Source organism: Phaenicophaeus curvirostris, chromosome 24, assembly GCF_032191515.1.
Source record: "Phaenicophaeus curvirostris isolate KB17595 chromosome 24, BPBGC_Pcur_1.0, whole genome shotgun sequence".
NCBI classification, from domain to species: domain Eukaryota; kingdom Metazoa; phylum Chordata; class Aves; order Cuculiformes; family Cuculidae; genus Phaenicophaeus; species Phaenicophaeus curvirostris.
In genome coordinates this window covers 5,967,434-5,984,495 of record NC_091415.1, presented here as the reverse complement: position 1 = coordinate 5,984,495, position 17,062 = coordinate 5,967,434, and the positions used below count along the sequence as shown (strand labels likewise).

Sequence of the window (17,062 nt, the reverse complement as noted above, 5' to 3'; positions counted from 1 at the left end):
CATCCAAGTCGGACCAGTTTAACCAGCGCTGGCTGGGAAAGAGAAAGTGAAGGATGCGGGGCTGAGGTCCTGCCCTGTGGAGCTGGGGGCACAGCTTGGTACCCACCTCCCTGCCCTGCAGCTCCTGGGGCTGGGGTAGGTTGGTTGCTGGTGCCTTGGGGAGCACAGGTGGGGGACACCATCCACCACCCTCTGGGTCCTCAGCACACCCCACATGCTGGCACCACATTCACCGCCTTCCCCTTTGCTCCTCCTGCATCCCCCCCCAGCACCCCCATCCCGGCAGGTGAAGGGGACCCCGTATCCCCCATCCTGGCAGGTGAAGGGGACCCCACATTCCCCCCCAGCACCCCCATCCTGGCAGGTCAAGGGGACCCTGCATCCCTCATCCCGGCAGGTGAAGGGGACCCCACATCCTGCCCCAGCACCCCCATCCTGGCAGGTGAAGGGAACCCCACATCCCTCCTCCCGGCAGGTGAAGGGGACCCTGCATCCCTCATCCCGGCAGGTGAAAGGAACCCCACATCCCGCTCCAGCACCCCCATCCCGGCAGGTGAAGGGGACCCCACATTCCACCCCAGCACCCCCATCCTGGCAGGTGAAGGGGACCCCACATCCCTCATCCCAGCAGGTGAAGGGGACCCCACATTCCACCCCAGCACCCCCATCCCGGCAGGTGAAGGGGACCCCACATCCCTCCTCCCGGCAGGTGAAGGGGACCCTGCATCCCTCATCCCAGCAGGTGAAGGGGACTCCGCATCCCTCATCCCAGCAGGTGAAGGGGACCCCACATCCTGCCCCAGCACCCCCATCCTGGCAGGTGAAGGGGACCCTGCATCCCGGCAGGTGAAAGGAACCCCACATCCCGCCCCAGCACCCCCATCCCGGCAGGTGAAGGGGACCCCACATCCCGCCCCAGCACCCCCATCCCGGCAGGTGAAGGGGACCCGCACCCCCCCCGCCAGACGCCGCTTCCCACGGTCGGGGCTGCCACCTGCCGGCTGTCCCCGCAGCCAGCCCGCATCCCCAGGACCCGATCGCCGGGTGACCCCAGCGGGAATGGGGATCGGGCAACCAGCAGGGACCGAGTCCTGGCCCCACAGCGCCCCTCCAGGCCCGGGACCCCTCAGGAAGGTCATAGGATGCTTTGGGTTGGAAGTAACCTTCGCAACCCATCGAACCCGAGCCTCCTGCAGGAGCAGGGACAGCTTCAACCAGATCATGGAATCATAGAATCGCCAGGTTGGAAGAGACCCACTGGATCATTGAGTCCAACCATTCCCATCAATCACTAAACCATGTCCCTCAGCACCTCGTCCACCCATCCCTTAAACCCCTCCAGGGAAGGTGACTCAACCCCCTCCCTGGGCAGCCTCTGCCAGGGACCAATGACCCTTTCTGGGAAATATTTTTTCCTAATGTCCAGCCTGAACCTCCCCTGGCGGAGCTTGAGGCCATTCCCCCTCATCCTGTCCCCTGTCACTTGGGAGAAGAGCCCAGCTCCCTCCTCTCCACAACCTCCTTTCAGGAGCTGCAGAGAACGATGAGGTCTCCCCTCAGCCTCCTCTTCTCCAGTCTAAACCATCACAGGTCCCTCAGCTCCTCTCATAATACTTGTCCTCCAGCTCTGTTCCCCCTCTGTTCTTCGTCTCTTCAAAGCCATCACTGCCGTGTCACTTTATTTCCATACATTTTATTTGTGAAGACAAAAAGGCAAGGAACAAACACAGCCATTGAAAAACCATGTACATCATGAGACCAAAATAACTTACACTATTTACAGGAACACATTGAGGTATAAAATACATGTACACACCTTGTCCTCTGACAAACCCAGACAGCTGGGCTGGGCTGCACGACCCAGCAGAGAAAAAAAAAAAAAAAAGCCTTCACAAGAGCTGGCCTCTAGAAAACAGCTCCAAGCAAGAAAAGGCACCTGCTATTTGTGATACTTGTGCAGCGGGACAGGGTGATGGAGCAGGCGATGTGATGCTGCAGCTGCCCAAGCCCTGCAACAGGGCTGGACCACAGGGTACCGGGTGGTCAGAGACACAGGGGATGCTTAAGAGCTGGCAGGTACCATGGGCAGGGCTGTCACAGATGAGGGACGAGTCCCTGGGGGTAGGATGGTGCAGAGCTGTGGTTCTCTGAGGGTGAGAGAGGCCAGGAGAAGGCCTGGGGGGTCGGGGTTGTGCTGGGGTCATGGTTACAGCACCATGCAGACCATGGTGGGGTCAGAGCCAGCAGGACTTCTTCCCTCCCCAGGAGGGTGAAGGAGGATCAGGGAGGGCATGCAGCCTGCACAAGAGAGCAAAGCTCCAGTGAGCTTGGTGAAAAGCAAGTGGGAGGCTTGTGCTCTGAAGGGATTGTACCTGACCCGTCCTGCATGGGACAGGGGAAGGACTGGGAGATAGGCACTGGGAGAGGATCTGGGGAGCGGGCACTGGTTCTGCAGCACCAAGGCAGGAGGTAGCATCTGAGACCCCAAAGCAGCCGTGGGCAGAGGTGCTGAGGAGGAAAATCGTACCTGGGGGAGACAGGATGCTGGTGCTCCATCTCCTTGCAGCTGGTGAGGCTGAGAGATGCACCACCAGCCTGTCCTTTTGTGCCCTAAGAGCTGTGGGTGCCAAGGAGGGGACAGTGCCCAGGCTCCCTGCTTGGGCTCACAGTGGTTTCAGGGCCCAGTGCTTTTGGGATCCCTGAGTCATCTCTACCCCTTGTGCGCAAAGTTCAGCTCAGGGCCAGCACTGCAGCCTCAGCAGAGGGATGCTGGCCCCTGTGTGCTGGAGGGAGGAGACTCACGGAGCAAGGGTCAGGGCCCAGGGTTAGATGCATCACCCAGTGATTTGATCAAGGGAAGGACCTCTCCAGACCACAGGTATCATCGGCACAAACCAAGGCAGCTCCAAACTGTCCCTGCAGTGGAGGGACTGGCAGAACAGCTCCAAGATGACAAGAAAGGACTTCAGCTACACAGCAGTACAAGTCCTGAGCCGCAAGGGAGCACCCAGCACAGCACCAAAGGATGAAACAGCTCACCTGCCTCCTCAGCAGGCAAACAGCCCTCTCCACCATCATCCCTAACCACCTCTGCCTTGATTGTCCAAGGCCACAGCGCCACTCTGAGCTATGAAGGACCAGAGGCCAAGGGGCCACCCTTGCTCCACTCCCTGCATGTTGGGACCTTGTGCTTTAGTGTTTGGGAGGACCTGCCTCCCCCCTTACTGGCAGGGTGGCTCAGAGCTGCAAACCCCCTCCCAAACCCCATTGTGCCAGGGGAGGGGGTTACGGCCCCGTGTCGGCTCCCCAGCTCCACGTAGGGCATAATCTGGGTTACCCTGGGTTATGTTCAGTGCCTGGGACAGGGTCTAGATTCAGCTATGGTTTTGGGGTAAAAAATATCAAACATCACACACAAGAATTGGCTTCTCTCACAGCCTCCCTTCTCCACCCTGGATGGAGGCTTTTACAGCACCAGTTCCCGGCCACTTTGGGCTGCCAGTGAATTACAGCAGGCTCTAGAAAATGAGGACTAGGACCAGCCCATTCCAGCAATGTGCTTTGTGCAGACACATCCCAGGCAAGAAGGGCTTCATTGCATCCACAGGGAATATCTATGAGAGCAGAGGCAGTAACACAGCCTGAGCTGAGCCTTTCTGAGGTCCCTTCCAATCCTTCAGAGAGATGAGACGGACTAATTCCAGGTTGCAAATGAAGCCAGGAACTACTGGCAACACTGCTGAGCCTCAGCCCAAGCATTGCACTAGCAATGGGAGTAAAATCTCAGTGTCACGACTCAGCTGGGGAAAACCCACCACAAAGGTGAGAGCTGGGCACAGGGCAGAGCAGGGGGACACGAGGGACGGCTCAGAAGTGCAGCAAGGTGGGGGCGAGGCCACATGTCCCCAGGACAAATTCAAGTATCAAAACCATAACAATAACACTAATTAAGAGAAGAAAAAAAACTCAAAGACAAACTCCCCACCCCCATCCCCCCAAAAACCCCAATGATGACAGTACCCAGCTTGCACCATGAGGTAGCTAAACCAGATCAACACCCCAGAAATGCTCTCCTGTGTTGGAAATACTAACCCACACGAGACAGTAAGACATGTACACACCCCTAGACATAGAGTTAAGGGACCACAGTCACCCCATGCTTCAAAGATCCACCACCCCAGCTCTGGACTTCTGCTGCTGTGCCACAGCGCCCAGCTCCCTTCACCTGCAGGCTGCAAATGCCTCAAATCGCCCTCGCCGTGCTGCTGAAACAGCAGGGAAGTGGATGCTCAGCATCATCCAGGATTGGCCACTCAGCCCTGGGAAATGAAGCAGGCACTTGCAGCCTACACACAGGAGGAAACGGGTGGCAAAAGGCAAGGCAGGTCTGACCCTAAGCCCCCCAAGAGCAGGTCCCTTCAGCAGGGAGCAGGTTTCACGTCAGGCACTGGCAGTTCTTGGTGCAGACACACCTGGCTACAAACACACACCCTCATCCACCCTACAGCCAAGCAAAGCTTAAAGCTGTTGAGGAATGAGCAGGGAAAGCCTCTCCCAGGCAGGCTTAGAGGGTAAGACCTCCCCATAGCTGTGTGTGACTGGTGGTTGTGGTGCCCCATGCAGTTTTGTTGATCCCCTCCAGTCTCGTGGGGCGCCCAGCCCGGAGCTGCTGACGCTGGCACCACTTCTCCCCGAGCCACGGCAGGTAGAGCTCCTCACCTCGAGGCCATCACCAGTCCCTGGCTGCACGGGGCTCAGCCACCACCACTGTCCTGGGTAGGGTCACATCCACACACATCATCACGCCCTCCACCAAGGCAAGGCAGCAGGATAGGTTTTTTTCTCCACACCAAAAAGGGAAAAAAATCCCATTAAATCAAATCCTGCCTTTCAGGATGTAGAGGAATTCCCATGCTCCACATGGAATGGTTTTAACGAGGGCCGGTGGCAAACAGCCTGGGGCTCGTCTGTGAGTCAGCATGATTGGACAAAGCAGAAGGAAAACAGTCTATGCTTTATGGGGCAGGTCCTGCAGCCCCTGGCCTCCGAGATCCCAGTTCAGTGCCTGGTGGGATCACATGGAGAAGTTTTGAAACCGGAGTTCAAAAGCTGCTGCTTCTGTGACAGAGGAAGTGAGAGCACGTGAGGCAAGAGCTCCTGGGGACTCCTTGGCCATCCCACAAGCTCTGCTTGGCCAAGAAGGGGGAGGTCCAACAAGCCACAGGAGCGATGGAGGAAAGCTCTAGTGTGAGAGCAGGGCCTTGCCAGCCCCCTTGCACAAGAGGAGGGATCCTGGAGAAGCCATGTCCTTGGGGACACACTCCTGGACAGAGCCCCCAGCCTTTCATGGAGGTTGGATTCTGGAAGATGCAGGATTGTCCTTCAAGCCCGGGGTGAATCAGGGGACTTGTGCGGGACCAGTATGTGCAACCCCTTCCTCACCCTGCTCCAGGCACAGCCAGCTCCATCCAACAATCCAGCTGCTCCATGCCTTGCTGGGCCCCCTCCAGCTCCTGGATCCACGGGGACCGATGGGCGAAACCCAAACTACCCCCTCTCTAGAGGAGGGCTGAGAGCAGAGCTTGAGGGTAGGAGTTACAGCTCTCAGCCACCACCGATGGTAAAACAAGATGGGCCACAGGGGTGGGGGTGACAAATCCAGTCTTGGCTTCTTCACCCTGTCACCTCTGTTCTTGCTTCATTTCTTCATCTTGAGGGAGTTCACACACTGCAGGAATCCACCACAAACCCCTGCTGAGGGCCCAGATGTCAAGAGCAGGGCTAAGCAGCCCTTCCCTTCTCCAGAGCAGAGGAAGGTGGGCACAGGGGCAAGAGCCCATGATCCATGGGTCAGCCGAGTTTGAGACGGGTTTAGAAAATGTCGAAAAGAACTGCAGAGGGTTTGGATGGAAGTTACCTGATGGAGAACTTCCCAGGCTTGCCATTCCTCCACAGCTGGGACATGGCAAAGGAGCCTAGAGGTGCACACCTCCAGTCACTAGGGACAGGTAGACGAACCACCTGGAAATCCTGCTGCAGAGGATCCCACCGCAGAGGCTGTCCCACGAGTAATGTCTCCAAAGAAGCATCCCCTCTATGCCATGGTCCTGGCCAGCAGACACCAAATATCCTCATGGCCATGGAGTGGAGGAAGACTCCTGCAGGAACCAGCCCCGGAGCCAACAGGAACAGAAGCAGCATATCATGGTGGAGGCCACAAGAGCCCGTGGTGGCAGGAGGGTGTCTCTGAGAAGGAGCTAAGTAGCTCTGACCCCTAGAAATCCTGGCAGGTGTTGAAGCAGGGTGGGTGAGAAGAGAGATGAAACATTTCCTGATCACTGGAAAACCACCAAGAAACCTCAGCAAGAGGGAAGGTGGAGCTGACAGTACCCCACGGAGCTGCTCGTCACCGGAGCTGCCAGTGCTCAAAGTACCAGATGGGACATCGTCCACCCTGTTGGGTCAGGCACAGCAATCCCTGTATCAGGGCTGAGCTCCTCTTCATGACAGGGTCTTGACAGCAAGGGAGACATACCCCGACCTTCACCCTCCTGTCGCATCTTCCAGTCTTTTTGCAGTTCCTAGTTCGACCCCGTGGGCAACCTCCTCCCGTTCCAGAGCTTCACTGTCAAGTCACTGAGGAACAACGGCAAGAAGGACGATGTGACCCAGGGGTTCTCGCAGGAGCCCCACAGGAATGCTGCAGAAAGGCACCGCGAGGAGAAACGGTCCCTACCCCCAGCCCACGGCAGCATGCAGCCCACAAGACCTCCAGGCTCTCTTCTCTGGGCAGGAGGTTGCCCAGTCTGTCTTGGGGAGCAGACAGGCCCAATGGGGCTCAGCCTCCAGCTCACCCCACTGGCAGCAACTGGGGACAAAGGGAAATGGTGACCTCCAGGGTTGACCCCAACAACAGGACTCCTGCACCCCTTCAATGAGCTCTAAGTCAAAGCAGTGACACCGCAGGGAGCTGCTGCGCTTGGGCACCCCAGGACATGGGCTGCTTCGGGGGGTGCTGCTGACTCCCACCCCACCATCCATGCAAGGCACGGCTTCCACAGAGCTGACACAGTGGATGTGGGCACTTGTCAAGGAAAAAAAAAAAATGCAAACCAAACCAATAGAGGGATGTGGCTGGGACAATGGGACAAGTCACTTCTAGCAAAGATTTACCAAGTGGAAAAAAACGCAAAATAGTTTCATACCGTGAAGAAGCAGCTCAGACCAGAGAGAAAGAAAGAAAAAGAGAGAGGAGCAAAAGCAAGCAACAGAGAGAAAGACAGAGGGAGAACAAGGTGGAGAGAAAGAGAAAAGGAAAGGAAAGACAGAAAAAGAGTGCATGAGCAAGAGAGTCGGAAAGAGCAGGAGGGTCAAGGCAGACTAGTAGCACGGCCCTTTATGGCAAGGACGCGTCGTGGAAGGCAAGGGGTGAGCCCAGGCACGTAATTCCATAACTTTACCCGGCAGTCACTGTGGCACAGATGGGAGGTGGGGAGGAGGAGAGACAGAGAGAGACAGAGAAAAAGGAAGGGAGAAAAGGGACATGGTCGAAAAGAGGATATCAGTCTTGCTGCCAAATAGCTCCCCAAGAGCAGCAGAGGATGCCCAGCCCCAGGGAAGAGGGGTCCCTGTGTGGGGGTGACCCAGGACATCACCAGAGCATGGGCAGGGGATGGCCAGGGCCAGAGCTCTGGGCACTGCAGTGGGCAGGCTGTCGCATGGGGCAGGCTGAGGGGGCAAAGTGAGATGAAGGAGTAGAGGGACTACAAAGCTGTGAGATTCCTTCCTTCCCTCCCTCCCTGCTCCCTGTTCCCTCAGCGCAAACCCACCCAGGCCCAGGGATGACAGTGCAATCCAGGGGTCTCCAACCTCCCAGGGACTCTGGGGAGCAGAAATCCAGGGGCTCACCTGGAGGCAGTAAATATGTGCTTGGAGTTGGTGCAGATGGCATTGATAGGGCTGTCATGCCCTTTGATCTCCCCAACCGGCGTGAAGTTGTCCACATTCCAGACTTTGATCATGCCTCCTCGGCATGCACTCAGCACCATGGGGCGGCCAGGGATGAAGGCCAGGGCACAGACCCAGTCTTTGTGGGCATTGGGGATTTGCTGCAGGTACAAGCACAGAGTGGAGGTCACAACTAACGTCATCTGCAGCACCAGCAGCAGCCTCATAGAATCATAGAATCACCAGGTTGGAAGAGACCCACCGGATCATCGAGTCCAACCATTCCCATCAATCACTAAACCATGTCCCTCAGCGCCTCATCCACCCTCCCTTAAACCCCTCCAGGGAAGGTGACTCAACCCCCTCCCTGGGCAGCCTCTGCCAGGGACCAATCACCCTTTCAGTGAAAAACTTTTTCCTGATGTCCAGCCTAAACCTCCCCTGGCGGAGCTTGAGGCCATTCCCTCTCGTCCTGTCCCCCGTCACTTGGGAGAAGAGCCCAGCTCCCTCCTCTCCACAACCTCCTTTCAGGTAGTTGGAGAGAGCAATGAGGTCTCCCCTCAGCCTCCTCTTCTCCAGGCTAAACACCCCCAGCTCTCTCAGTCGCTCCTCGTAAGGCTCATGCACCCAGCCTGGGAGGCTCACATCCTCACTGTTGCCTTGGGTCTGGTCTGGATCATGGAGCTAGTGATGCAAAGTTAGGAAAGCCAAGGGGATGGATGCAAAAGTCAGGGCTTGGTTTGTTCCCTGGGCATGAGACAACAACTCCATCTTCAGAAAGGAACAGAATACTCGGCACCGCAATTGATGCCTTTGTGCCAAAGGAGCCAGCAATCCTGAGCACCCTACAGCACAGACTTAGAGGGGTGCAGAGCCACCTCGCACAGCACTGAAAGATTCCCAGGAATGGGATTGCCCCTCTGGTTAGCTCAGTGCAGGACACTGGAACTGGGTCCCAGAGCAATGGTCACCCTCTACGCCTCAGCAGCACTGTTTCTCTGCCCCACATCACCCCAAGAATCTGTACTGGATGTTCCCCTCCAGACCTGGATAAGTTCCTGCTGCTCCAGATCCCACTTCTTGATGCCGTTGTCCCTGGAGCCACTGAAGAGGATGTCTCCCTGGATGGCCAGGCACTCGATGCCATCATAGTGAGGAGGCTCAAAGTTGTGAGTGGGGCCAATATTGCCCACCGTGCCCTCCGCAATCTCAAACACCTAGGGGAAAAAAACAGCAGGTGAGAGACTCCAGATAGCACTGGAAACAGAGATGACTCTCTCTTGAAGAACGTGGCCCTCACCCTGTTTTCTAGGCTCGGGGCACCCAGAGTAATGCTGAAAAGACGAGTGGGCATTGGCCAGTGGAGATCTTTGTGGGGCTGAGATCTTGCCAGGGCTCCTGCTGCCTCCAGGGGAGGTTTGCCACCAGACAGAGCCCCCATCCCGCTGCATTTCACTCATGGTGAGCTTCCATGAGACAAGCTAACAGACTGCAGCTGTCAGAAGGGTGGGGATCTGCCTCTTTTACCATCTCACCATCCCTCTTCATGCGCCCCGTGCCAGCTCCGACTCAAACTGTTAAAACCCAGCAAAAACCTAAAAGGGACGGGCAAGCTCTCGCTGTGCTGGAGTGGTGAAGGTGCAGGCACAAAGCATCTGTCTTGTGGTGGAGAATCAAGCAGAATGGTGTGAGCTGCTAATCTCAATCAGCCACAACATGCAAACACCACCCACAGAGCCTGGGGGATGAGAGATGCAAATCCATCTCAAAGGGTGCTTTTGTAGTGTGGACCAAGCAAAAGGTAGGAATTGGGGTGAGGAGACAAAAAACCTCATGTGCAGAGGTGAAAACAGAAATCTGGGCTCAGATTTCAGGAGAAGAGACCTTAGGGGTTGCCAGCATCTGGGCTTTCCTATGGGACACAGGGCTCTGAGCTCCAAGGATGACAGTACCTTGACATAGTGATCTTTGGAGCCTGTGACCACCAGGTCATGGTTGCTCGCCGTCTGGTTTACCGTGAGACACATCACGGGCCCGATGTGGCCACTCAGCTTCCCGATGGGCTGCAACCTGAGTTCAGTAACACGGATCAGCCGCCCCTCCCCAGGGGCCAGAGCTCCTCCAAAGGGTTCTCCCAGGCAAAGAACCCCCCAGCAGGGGTTGTTCCTTCTCGGGGACTGTAAGCAGGGACCCCCTTCCTCCATTGGAAGGAAAGCAGCCTTGGGGCACCTCAGCCTCTGGCTACAGAGCCCAGGCTGCAGCGAGGGGTCAGCAGCCCAGTGCTCCCCTGGCATGGAGGAGGCAAGGGCAAAACCAGAGGAGCACTGCTGCTCATCCCACGTCTTTTCCCTTCTCCTAAGCTCTCTCAAGCTCACAGACAAACCTCCCACCCCAAGGAGCCCACTGCTGCTCGTCACCCTTTGGGTCCCATAGGGAAGGATCCTGAAAGTCCTTATTCCAGGCAATTTTAATTGCTAAAAAGGTTTTCACTTTCCCAGATGGGGGAGGGGAAGGAGTAATTTCAGACCCATAGGAACAATGTCTGATGGGCATCCACAGGGCATCCTGCCATTCCAGCCCTGCCCCCTCACCTGCTCAGCTCCCAGATGCGGACAGAGTTACCCGTGGCAGCATAGAGCATCGTGCCAGTGGGGTTGAGTGCGATCTGGCTGATCTGGTGCTCCCCCTGCACACTGGTGACAGTGCGGGTGCTGGTCCCAGCACAGGCGTCCCCAGAGATCACCTGTCCAGAAGATCTAAAGGAGAGAGAAGTCAAAAGAGGAGCATAAGCAGAGACCAGGGCCACCAAGGCCCCGCTGAGGAACCACATGAGGCTGTTGGCTCCAGGCTGGCAAAGGTGGGTCCCACATCAGGGAAAGGCCCTAGAGGACTCATTGTCTCTCTGGCCACCATGAGATCAACAAGATCTTGGTCCCCTAGGCCAGTGCCCTGCTTGCAGAGGGAACCATGCGCATGTGCCTGACATGGAGCATCACACCTTGGTTTCCATTTGAGGACTGCTCTTCTCTCCTCCCATTCCTCTGCTTCTTGCAGAAAGAGCTGCCTAGTGCTGGCAGTAGGGACAGGAAGGCAGAGGTATTTGTCCTCTGCACCAGAGGAGAAGCACCTTCAGGCCAAGGTAGGTGAGCCAAGGCTGGATGGAGGAAGGAGCTCTATACTGAAGCAAGCTGGTAACCCTGGACTGCCACCACCTCCTAACATCCTAGCCCTGCTCCAGACTGGCAAACCACAGCTGCAGACTGTCCCATGCTCCTTTCTAGACCTCAAACTCCTCATAATGATTTGAGTTTCCCACTGGAGAGCCTATGATTTACCCAGCCACGATGTCATTCAGGCCTATGCCTCTTCTACAGAACTGTTGGCTCTCTTGGCCACCCCTAGAAGTAGCTGAAGATCACTTCAAAGCTCTTTTACTACCCTGAGCCATCACTGCAGGAGGTGCCCAAGGGTCCCCTCACCGCAAGCTCTCTCCCAGCCTCCCCGTTGCCTAAGGATGCCGTGCTGCAAACTGACACTGGCCCTGCCCCCATCCCCAGCAGGTCCTAGAATTGTCTTCTGCAAAGCCAGAGATGCCCAGCACGCCCAGGAGACCCCACAGCTGCTCCCGCCTGCCACATACGTGAGGGTGCGGATGCACCGGGCCGAGTCCCTGATGTCCCACACTTTAATGTACGACGTGGACACGGTGAACACCAGACCAGTGTGGCTGCAGTACTTGATGGAGACCACGTTGTTTGGGTGACCCTTCAGGGAAGCAATTTCTTGGCCTGTCACCAGGTTCCACATTTTGCAGCTCCGGTCTGCGGGAGGAGGAATGTGTCCAAGAATGTCCAGCTGAGGGAAGTCTCCCTTGCGAGGGCACGGAGGCCTGGGGCGATAACCCTCATCAGCATTGCCTCCCCTCCCCAAAGGGCCAGAGGAAAGGAGCCAGCACCAGGGTAGTGTAGGGCAAGGCTTGACACGAAGAGGGCCCAGGACAAGCCACTCCACAGTGCCCAGCCCTTCACATATTCCCTCACGCCAACCTGCTCCTATAGCATCTGCAGGCCAGCAACTCGCGCATCTTCCCTGCCACCACGCACCTTTGGACCCAGTGAAAAGCAGCTCATCGGTAGCATCCAGGCAAAGCACAGGCTTGGTGTGTCCTTCTGCCACGGAGACGCACTGCAGCGGGGCTGTCCGGGCATTCTTGGTGCCACCCACCGGGTTAATGATGCCCCTTGCATGGGAAAGAAAGAAAGAAAGTGCTGGTGGGGTGTGTGTGGAAAGGCATCATGCAGTGCGATGGGCCCCTTAGTCTGAGCAAAGCTCTTCATGGAAACCCTGGGAATCTCCTCAGGAGCAGCTCCTGCCTCTGCCCCAGCAACACAGACTGGGAAAAGGAGGGCTGCTCAGTGGCTCCTGCTCTCCTGCTGAACCTCTCATACCTGGCCAACACAGACCCAAGCTGTCGTGAGACCCAGGACACTGAGTAAGTTTGTGACAAAATGTGCATTCTCCAGCCTGAAGCTCTGCTGGGTAAGTGTTCAGGGTACCAGTATCTACCACCCTAGTTCCGTGGAGGCTGTCAGCCTGTGGCTGGTGACATTCAGAGACAGGACCTTGCTCCTTTACCTAAGGCTACAAAGGTGGCACAGACAGCACTGGCATTTGCACTGTTGAAGTTCTGCACCCACCACTGGCTCTGGGCAGGAGAGGAGCTGTCCCTGAGAAACCTTCCTCCAAGGGATCCCTGCTGCCTGTACCTCTGGACACTGCATCAATCTCCCCTCCAGCTCAGCACTGCTCCCGGTGTTGAGGACCAACAGCCCTACCCTTCAGCCTAGCGTGCGTGGCCAACAGGTCTTCCCAGCTGGCATCCGTGGCCGTGGGGACCGGCCCTGGGCTGTGCTGGTCTCTTCTTATGCAGGGAAACTGAGGCACGGGGCTGGAGAAGGGCAAGCCTGAGGCCACTTAAAGTTTGTACTAGTCATGAGGACAAACAAGCTCATTAATTTGGGTTTGGAAACCACATGCATGTGATCTTTCTCAGTTCACAGTTGCGCTTCCAAATTCAAATTAAAAGGCCCTCCCCTGACCTCTAGTGCTTCTGCCAGTCTCAAGCTGACACTGAATCTAAATGGCAATCCCTGCTCCCCAGGGTGAGATGTTATCAACAGACTTCAGCGGCTGCCTGGCCAGCACAGACGTGTCTGGTGCCACCTCTCCAGGGACTGGGCGTCTGTGGGAAATCAGGCATGGACAATGTGAGGGGACAGCCAGGTGCTGGAGGGCTGATGCTCCTAAAGGGTGGGGGGAAAGGTGGCCCTCATGTTGGGAAACCTCTGTGTAGGCAAGAGGGTGCAGTGGGACAAGCCCAGGAGCACAACCTGTCTTGGTTACAGAAAGAGGTCTACTGACCCACAACCCAACACCAGGGAAGCACAACCAGGTGTGGAGAGCACCTGGAGGTATTTGCCTGGAAGATGCTTGCAAGAAGGACACACTAGAAGCACCCAGCGTTGCTTGCCCCCTTCCCCAGCATCACACCGTCTTGCTGGAGAGCTGAGGGATAGGAGGGGATGCGGTGGTGTCATGCAGGCAAGAGCCCATCAGAGACAGAGCAGAACATGCTGCCACCCCAAACCAGCCAGTGCCCACAGGTGAGCCCAGCGCCACATTTCCAGGGGCTAAGCAGAGCAGGAACAGTTCTGACTCACAACCGAGGGGCCAGTGTCAGACACTGGAGGTGGCATGCCAGGAGAGGACAGCACACACAAGCTGGGAGGTGGGGGAGAGAAGCAAGGTGCAGGCAGAGCATGCAGGGACAGGGGAGAGCAGACTCGTGAGACAGAGAGAAGGAGGAGAAGAAGAGGAAGGGATAATAAATAGAATGTTTTCTATACCTCAGCACCTCCGAGACAGAGGAATCGCTGTCATCAGACCTAGGGGCAGAAAATTAGCAGGATTATGGGAGAGAAAACCCAGACTAGAAAAAGCAGTAGAGAAGTCAGAGATGGAGGATTGTTATTGCATCCAAGCCAGTATAGGACAAACAGGAGGAGGAGAGGAGAGAGGAAGAAAGAGAAGCACACGTGGAGAACGAGGGGAGAGAGCAGAGGAGCAGGAGAGCATGTGAGGAGCAGACAGCAGGTCTCCACCAGGGAATGTCAGCACTGCTAGCAATGCTCCGAGGCGAGGGCAGCCCAACCTGCATAAGAGGCAGGCAGGGGCAGCATTGGTTGGTGCCAGTCCATCGGTTTCCTGCGAGCCCCAATCCACCTCACCCCATCCTGATCAACAGCCTCTTCCAGTCGTCCAACCTGGCACCGCCAAGTCTCCAAGAAGGGCTTAGCCAGAGGGCAGGACTGTGAGGTCCTGCAAGCTTGGAGGGGACATGTAGCAGGCAGGACAGGGCGAGGGTCCAGCACGGCCCTTGCAAAGCATCTGCTCCCTCATGGAGAGAAGCAGGAAGTGAAATCAGTGGCAGAAGGCTGGCTTGAGCAGGTCCTGTGCTCCCACACCCCACCAAGGGACCCAGCACGTGCCACCTGCTGTTACAGAGTGAGTCCCCATCACGCAGATCCTCCCACTCCACCAAGACTTACTTATCCAAGGCAGACCCCTGGCTCTGGTTGCTCGTGAGACGAGAGAAGACATTGCGGTCGTTACGTGGACGGGTGGGTGGGGATGAGGGAGGCGTGAAGCCAACATCTGGAGGCCTGAGCCAGGGAGGATTAAAGGGACACATGACTTGGGAATTGCTCATGTGGCAGCTGCCTGGCACGCCAGGGCCCAGCAAGAGCTGGTTCAGGCAGCATCTCTCCCCACGTGTCTGGGCCACCCATCTCTCCCTGTCCATGCTGCCATTTCTCCAGCTCCTGGACTCACCTGGCAGGTTGCCCACGGTCATAGGATTTCCTCCTTGTAAGAGGCGAAGTGTCCGAACCACGGGATTGCCTGGGACTAAAGAAAGTGAAACAAAAGCCCCATAAGTGCCTGCTGCCCCTGCTGGGATCCCTCCATGCTGGACACCCATGTTCTTTCCCAGCAGAGCAAGGAAGCTGGGCTGCCCTGGGATCACAAACACAAGATCAGAGGATGCCTCAAGTCACCCCACAGACATGGGGGCTTTGGGCAACCCAAGAAGCATCCAAGAAGGCTGATAACCCCAAGCAGTGAGCCAGGGACCCTCACATGCCCCAGTTCTTTCCCTCCTCCTGGACACTCTGCATCCACATATGATACCAACACACTCCTGGACACTCTCCAAGGCCCACTGAAAAAATCCATCACTGTTTGCTGCAGACAGGCCTGGATAGATGCAGAATTGGTCTCACCCTCACCACTCTGCATCTCCACAGCCAGGGCACAGCTTCTCACCTGCTGGCCCACGCCTCCACAAGCCTCCCAGTGCCCAGGGACCCACCACCCCATGCTCACAAGGTGCTTCCTCGCGTGGGCAGGCTGATGGTGCGTGACACTTTCTCCTTGTAATAGGAGTCTCGGATGGAGAAGCTGATCCCATCCTCTTTGATCTCCATGAGGGATGCCAAGGACTTGGTGATGTTCTTGGTGGAGACGTCCAGCGTGGGTCCCAGACACTCAGCTGACACTGCCTTCATCTGCCCCGAGAGCTTGGGCTCTCCCTAGAGCAGGGCAGAGGGCTCAGGCACAGGCAGCACAAGGGGAGGAGAGCAGTAGCAGTCAGAGAGCTGTAGGGTGAGCTCTCTGGCTGCAGGAGATCAAGTTCCCCCTGAATCACACAGGGATCCCATCACCGTGCTGGCTCTCCACACCAAATAAATGTGACAGCCTGTGCAGAACAGGCTTTCCACCACCTTTGCTCCCAATGTAGGCACCTCCCTGGTGCCCGCTTAAATCCAGGGGGTGTTGGTTGGTGTGGTGGAAGTCCCCCAACTCTCTAGAGCTTCAGAGGAGCAGAAGGCCTGTGTTCCCCTCCTTGCCTAGATCTGACCCCAGCCAGAGACCAGCCATAGCGCCTTATGGCAGGCACAGCTCTCCAAGGGTCAGACTACAGAGCAGAAGCCTGGAGCACTGCAGAACACCACGGCCCTCCATCCCTCCTTCCACTCCCTGTGATACAGCCACACAGAAAGGTCAACTAACCTTGAACTTGAAGTCATCCTGGCTGGCTGAACCTTTCATGGTGAAGGACTGGGAGATGCTGCAAGGAGATGGGAGCAGAGATGGATCTTCAGTGCCAAGCTCCTTTTAGAGAGCAAGTTGCCACAAATCCACCAGACAACTTGGGTCAACTCCTGTTCCCTAGCACCCTTTCTCCAAGGGATGACCTAGACCTCAGTCCCTGCTGGTGTTTAAGAGACATCTCTGCTCCCCTCCCCAAGGTCTGGGCACCACAGGAAAGCTTAGGTGGGGCTTTGTTCATCCACTCCACCTCTGAGGTCCCACGGGTGGCATCAGACATCCCACTCCACCCCTGGCACCTCCAGCCACCACCAGCTCAGTCAGGGCTGGGCTGGGCACTCACCTTCCATCACTGGCCAGGCTGAACTCCGAGATCTCCTCATCCGTGCTGGTGTAGCCATTCTCTGTGCAGGAGGATGACAGCACTTTAGCAGCGCAGAGGGGACCCCATCGAGCTAAACCCCATTTGAACCACGCAGTGCAGGGAGCAGCCAGGTGACTGCGGAGGGGGTATAGTCCCCATCCCTGTTGTGTGGTAGCCAGAGCACGTCCCCACCCAGCATCGTTCCTGGCGCAGCTCTGGCTATGCTGGTTTCTGCTGTGGCACCTTCAGGTGCTTCGTGGCAGACCAGCACGGGTGGGCACCTCACCCCACAGGCAGCGAGCCTGTCCCAAGGATGCACCAGCACGGGGTCCCACCTTGCTGGACGTTGTGGATCAGGGCCTGCAGCTCAGGATGTGACTCTGCCTTCTCCCGCAGGGCATCCAGGATGGTGTGGTTCTGCGAGGAGCCGGTCACATCTGTCTGCCGCAGGCGCCCCTCCAGCAGACGGATCTGGGCCTCCTTCTGTGCCACCTGCAGCCCCTGGGGAAGGATGGCCACGCCGCACCTCAAGCTGGTGTCTTGGGTCCCTGCCACCAAGTCCCCACCCTGGTACCCTCCTCC

At 57.0% G+C, this 17,062-nt stretch overlaps 1 protein-coding gene across 8 annotated transcripts in view; it reads right to left on the bottom strand.

Annotated features, from left to right (window-relative positions):
• Positions 1-1,677: 1,677 nt before the first annotated feature.
• Positions 1,678-17,062, bottom strand: part of KIF21B (kinesin family member 21B) — a 45,021-nt gene continuing 29,636 nt past the window's right edge. For 2 of the 8 annotated variants that reach the window (XR_011339032.1, XR_011339033.1), the window contains exons 22-36: positions 16,816-16,981; positions 16,460-16,520; positions 16,078-16,135; positions 15,391-15,596; positions 14,839-14,913; positions 14,556-14,669; positions 13,854-13,892; positions 12,051-12,187; positions 11,588-11,768; positions 10,539-10,703; positions 9,900-10,017; positions 8,994-9,164; positions 7,909-8,108; positions 7,206-7,470; positions 1,678-6,636 (exon numbers count right to left, since the gene is read on the bottom strand). Coding sequence is in view for 4 of the 8 variants with exons in the window: in XM_069875723.1 (XP_069731824.1) it covers positions 6,582-6,636; positions 7,909-8,108; positions 8,994-9,164; positions 9,900-10,017; positions 10,539-10,703; positions 11,588-11,768; positions 12,051-12,187; positions 13,854-13,892; positions 14,556-14,669; positions 14,839-14,913; positions 15,391-15,596; positions 16,078-16,135; positions 16,460-16,520; positions 16,816-16,981 (1,746 nt within the window). In the remaining 4 variants the exon portion in view is untranslated. The remainder of the gene's footprint in view (positions 6,637-7,205; positions 7,471-7,908; positions 8,109-8,993; positions 9,165-9,899; positions 10,018-10,538; positions 10,704-11,587; positions 11,769-12,050; positions 12,188-13,853; positions 13,893-14,555; positions 14,670-14,838; positions 14,914-15,390; positions 15,597-16,077; positions 16,136-16,459; positions 16,521-16,815; positions 16,982-17,062) is intronic. The other 6 variants (XR_011339034.1, XR_011339035.1, XM_069875722.1 and 3 more) reach the window with 4 other exon arrangements.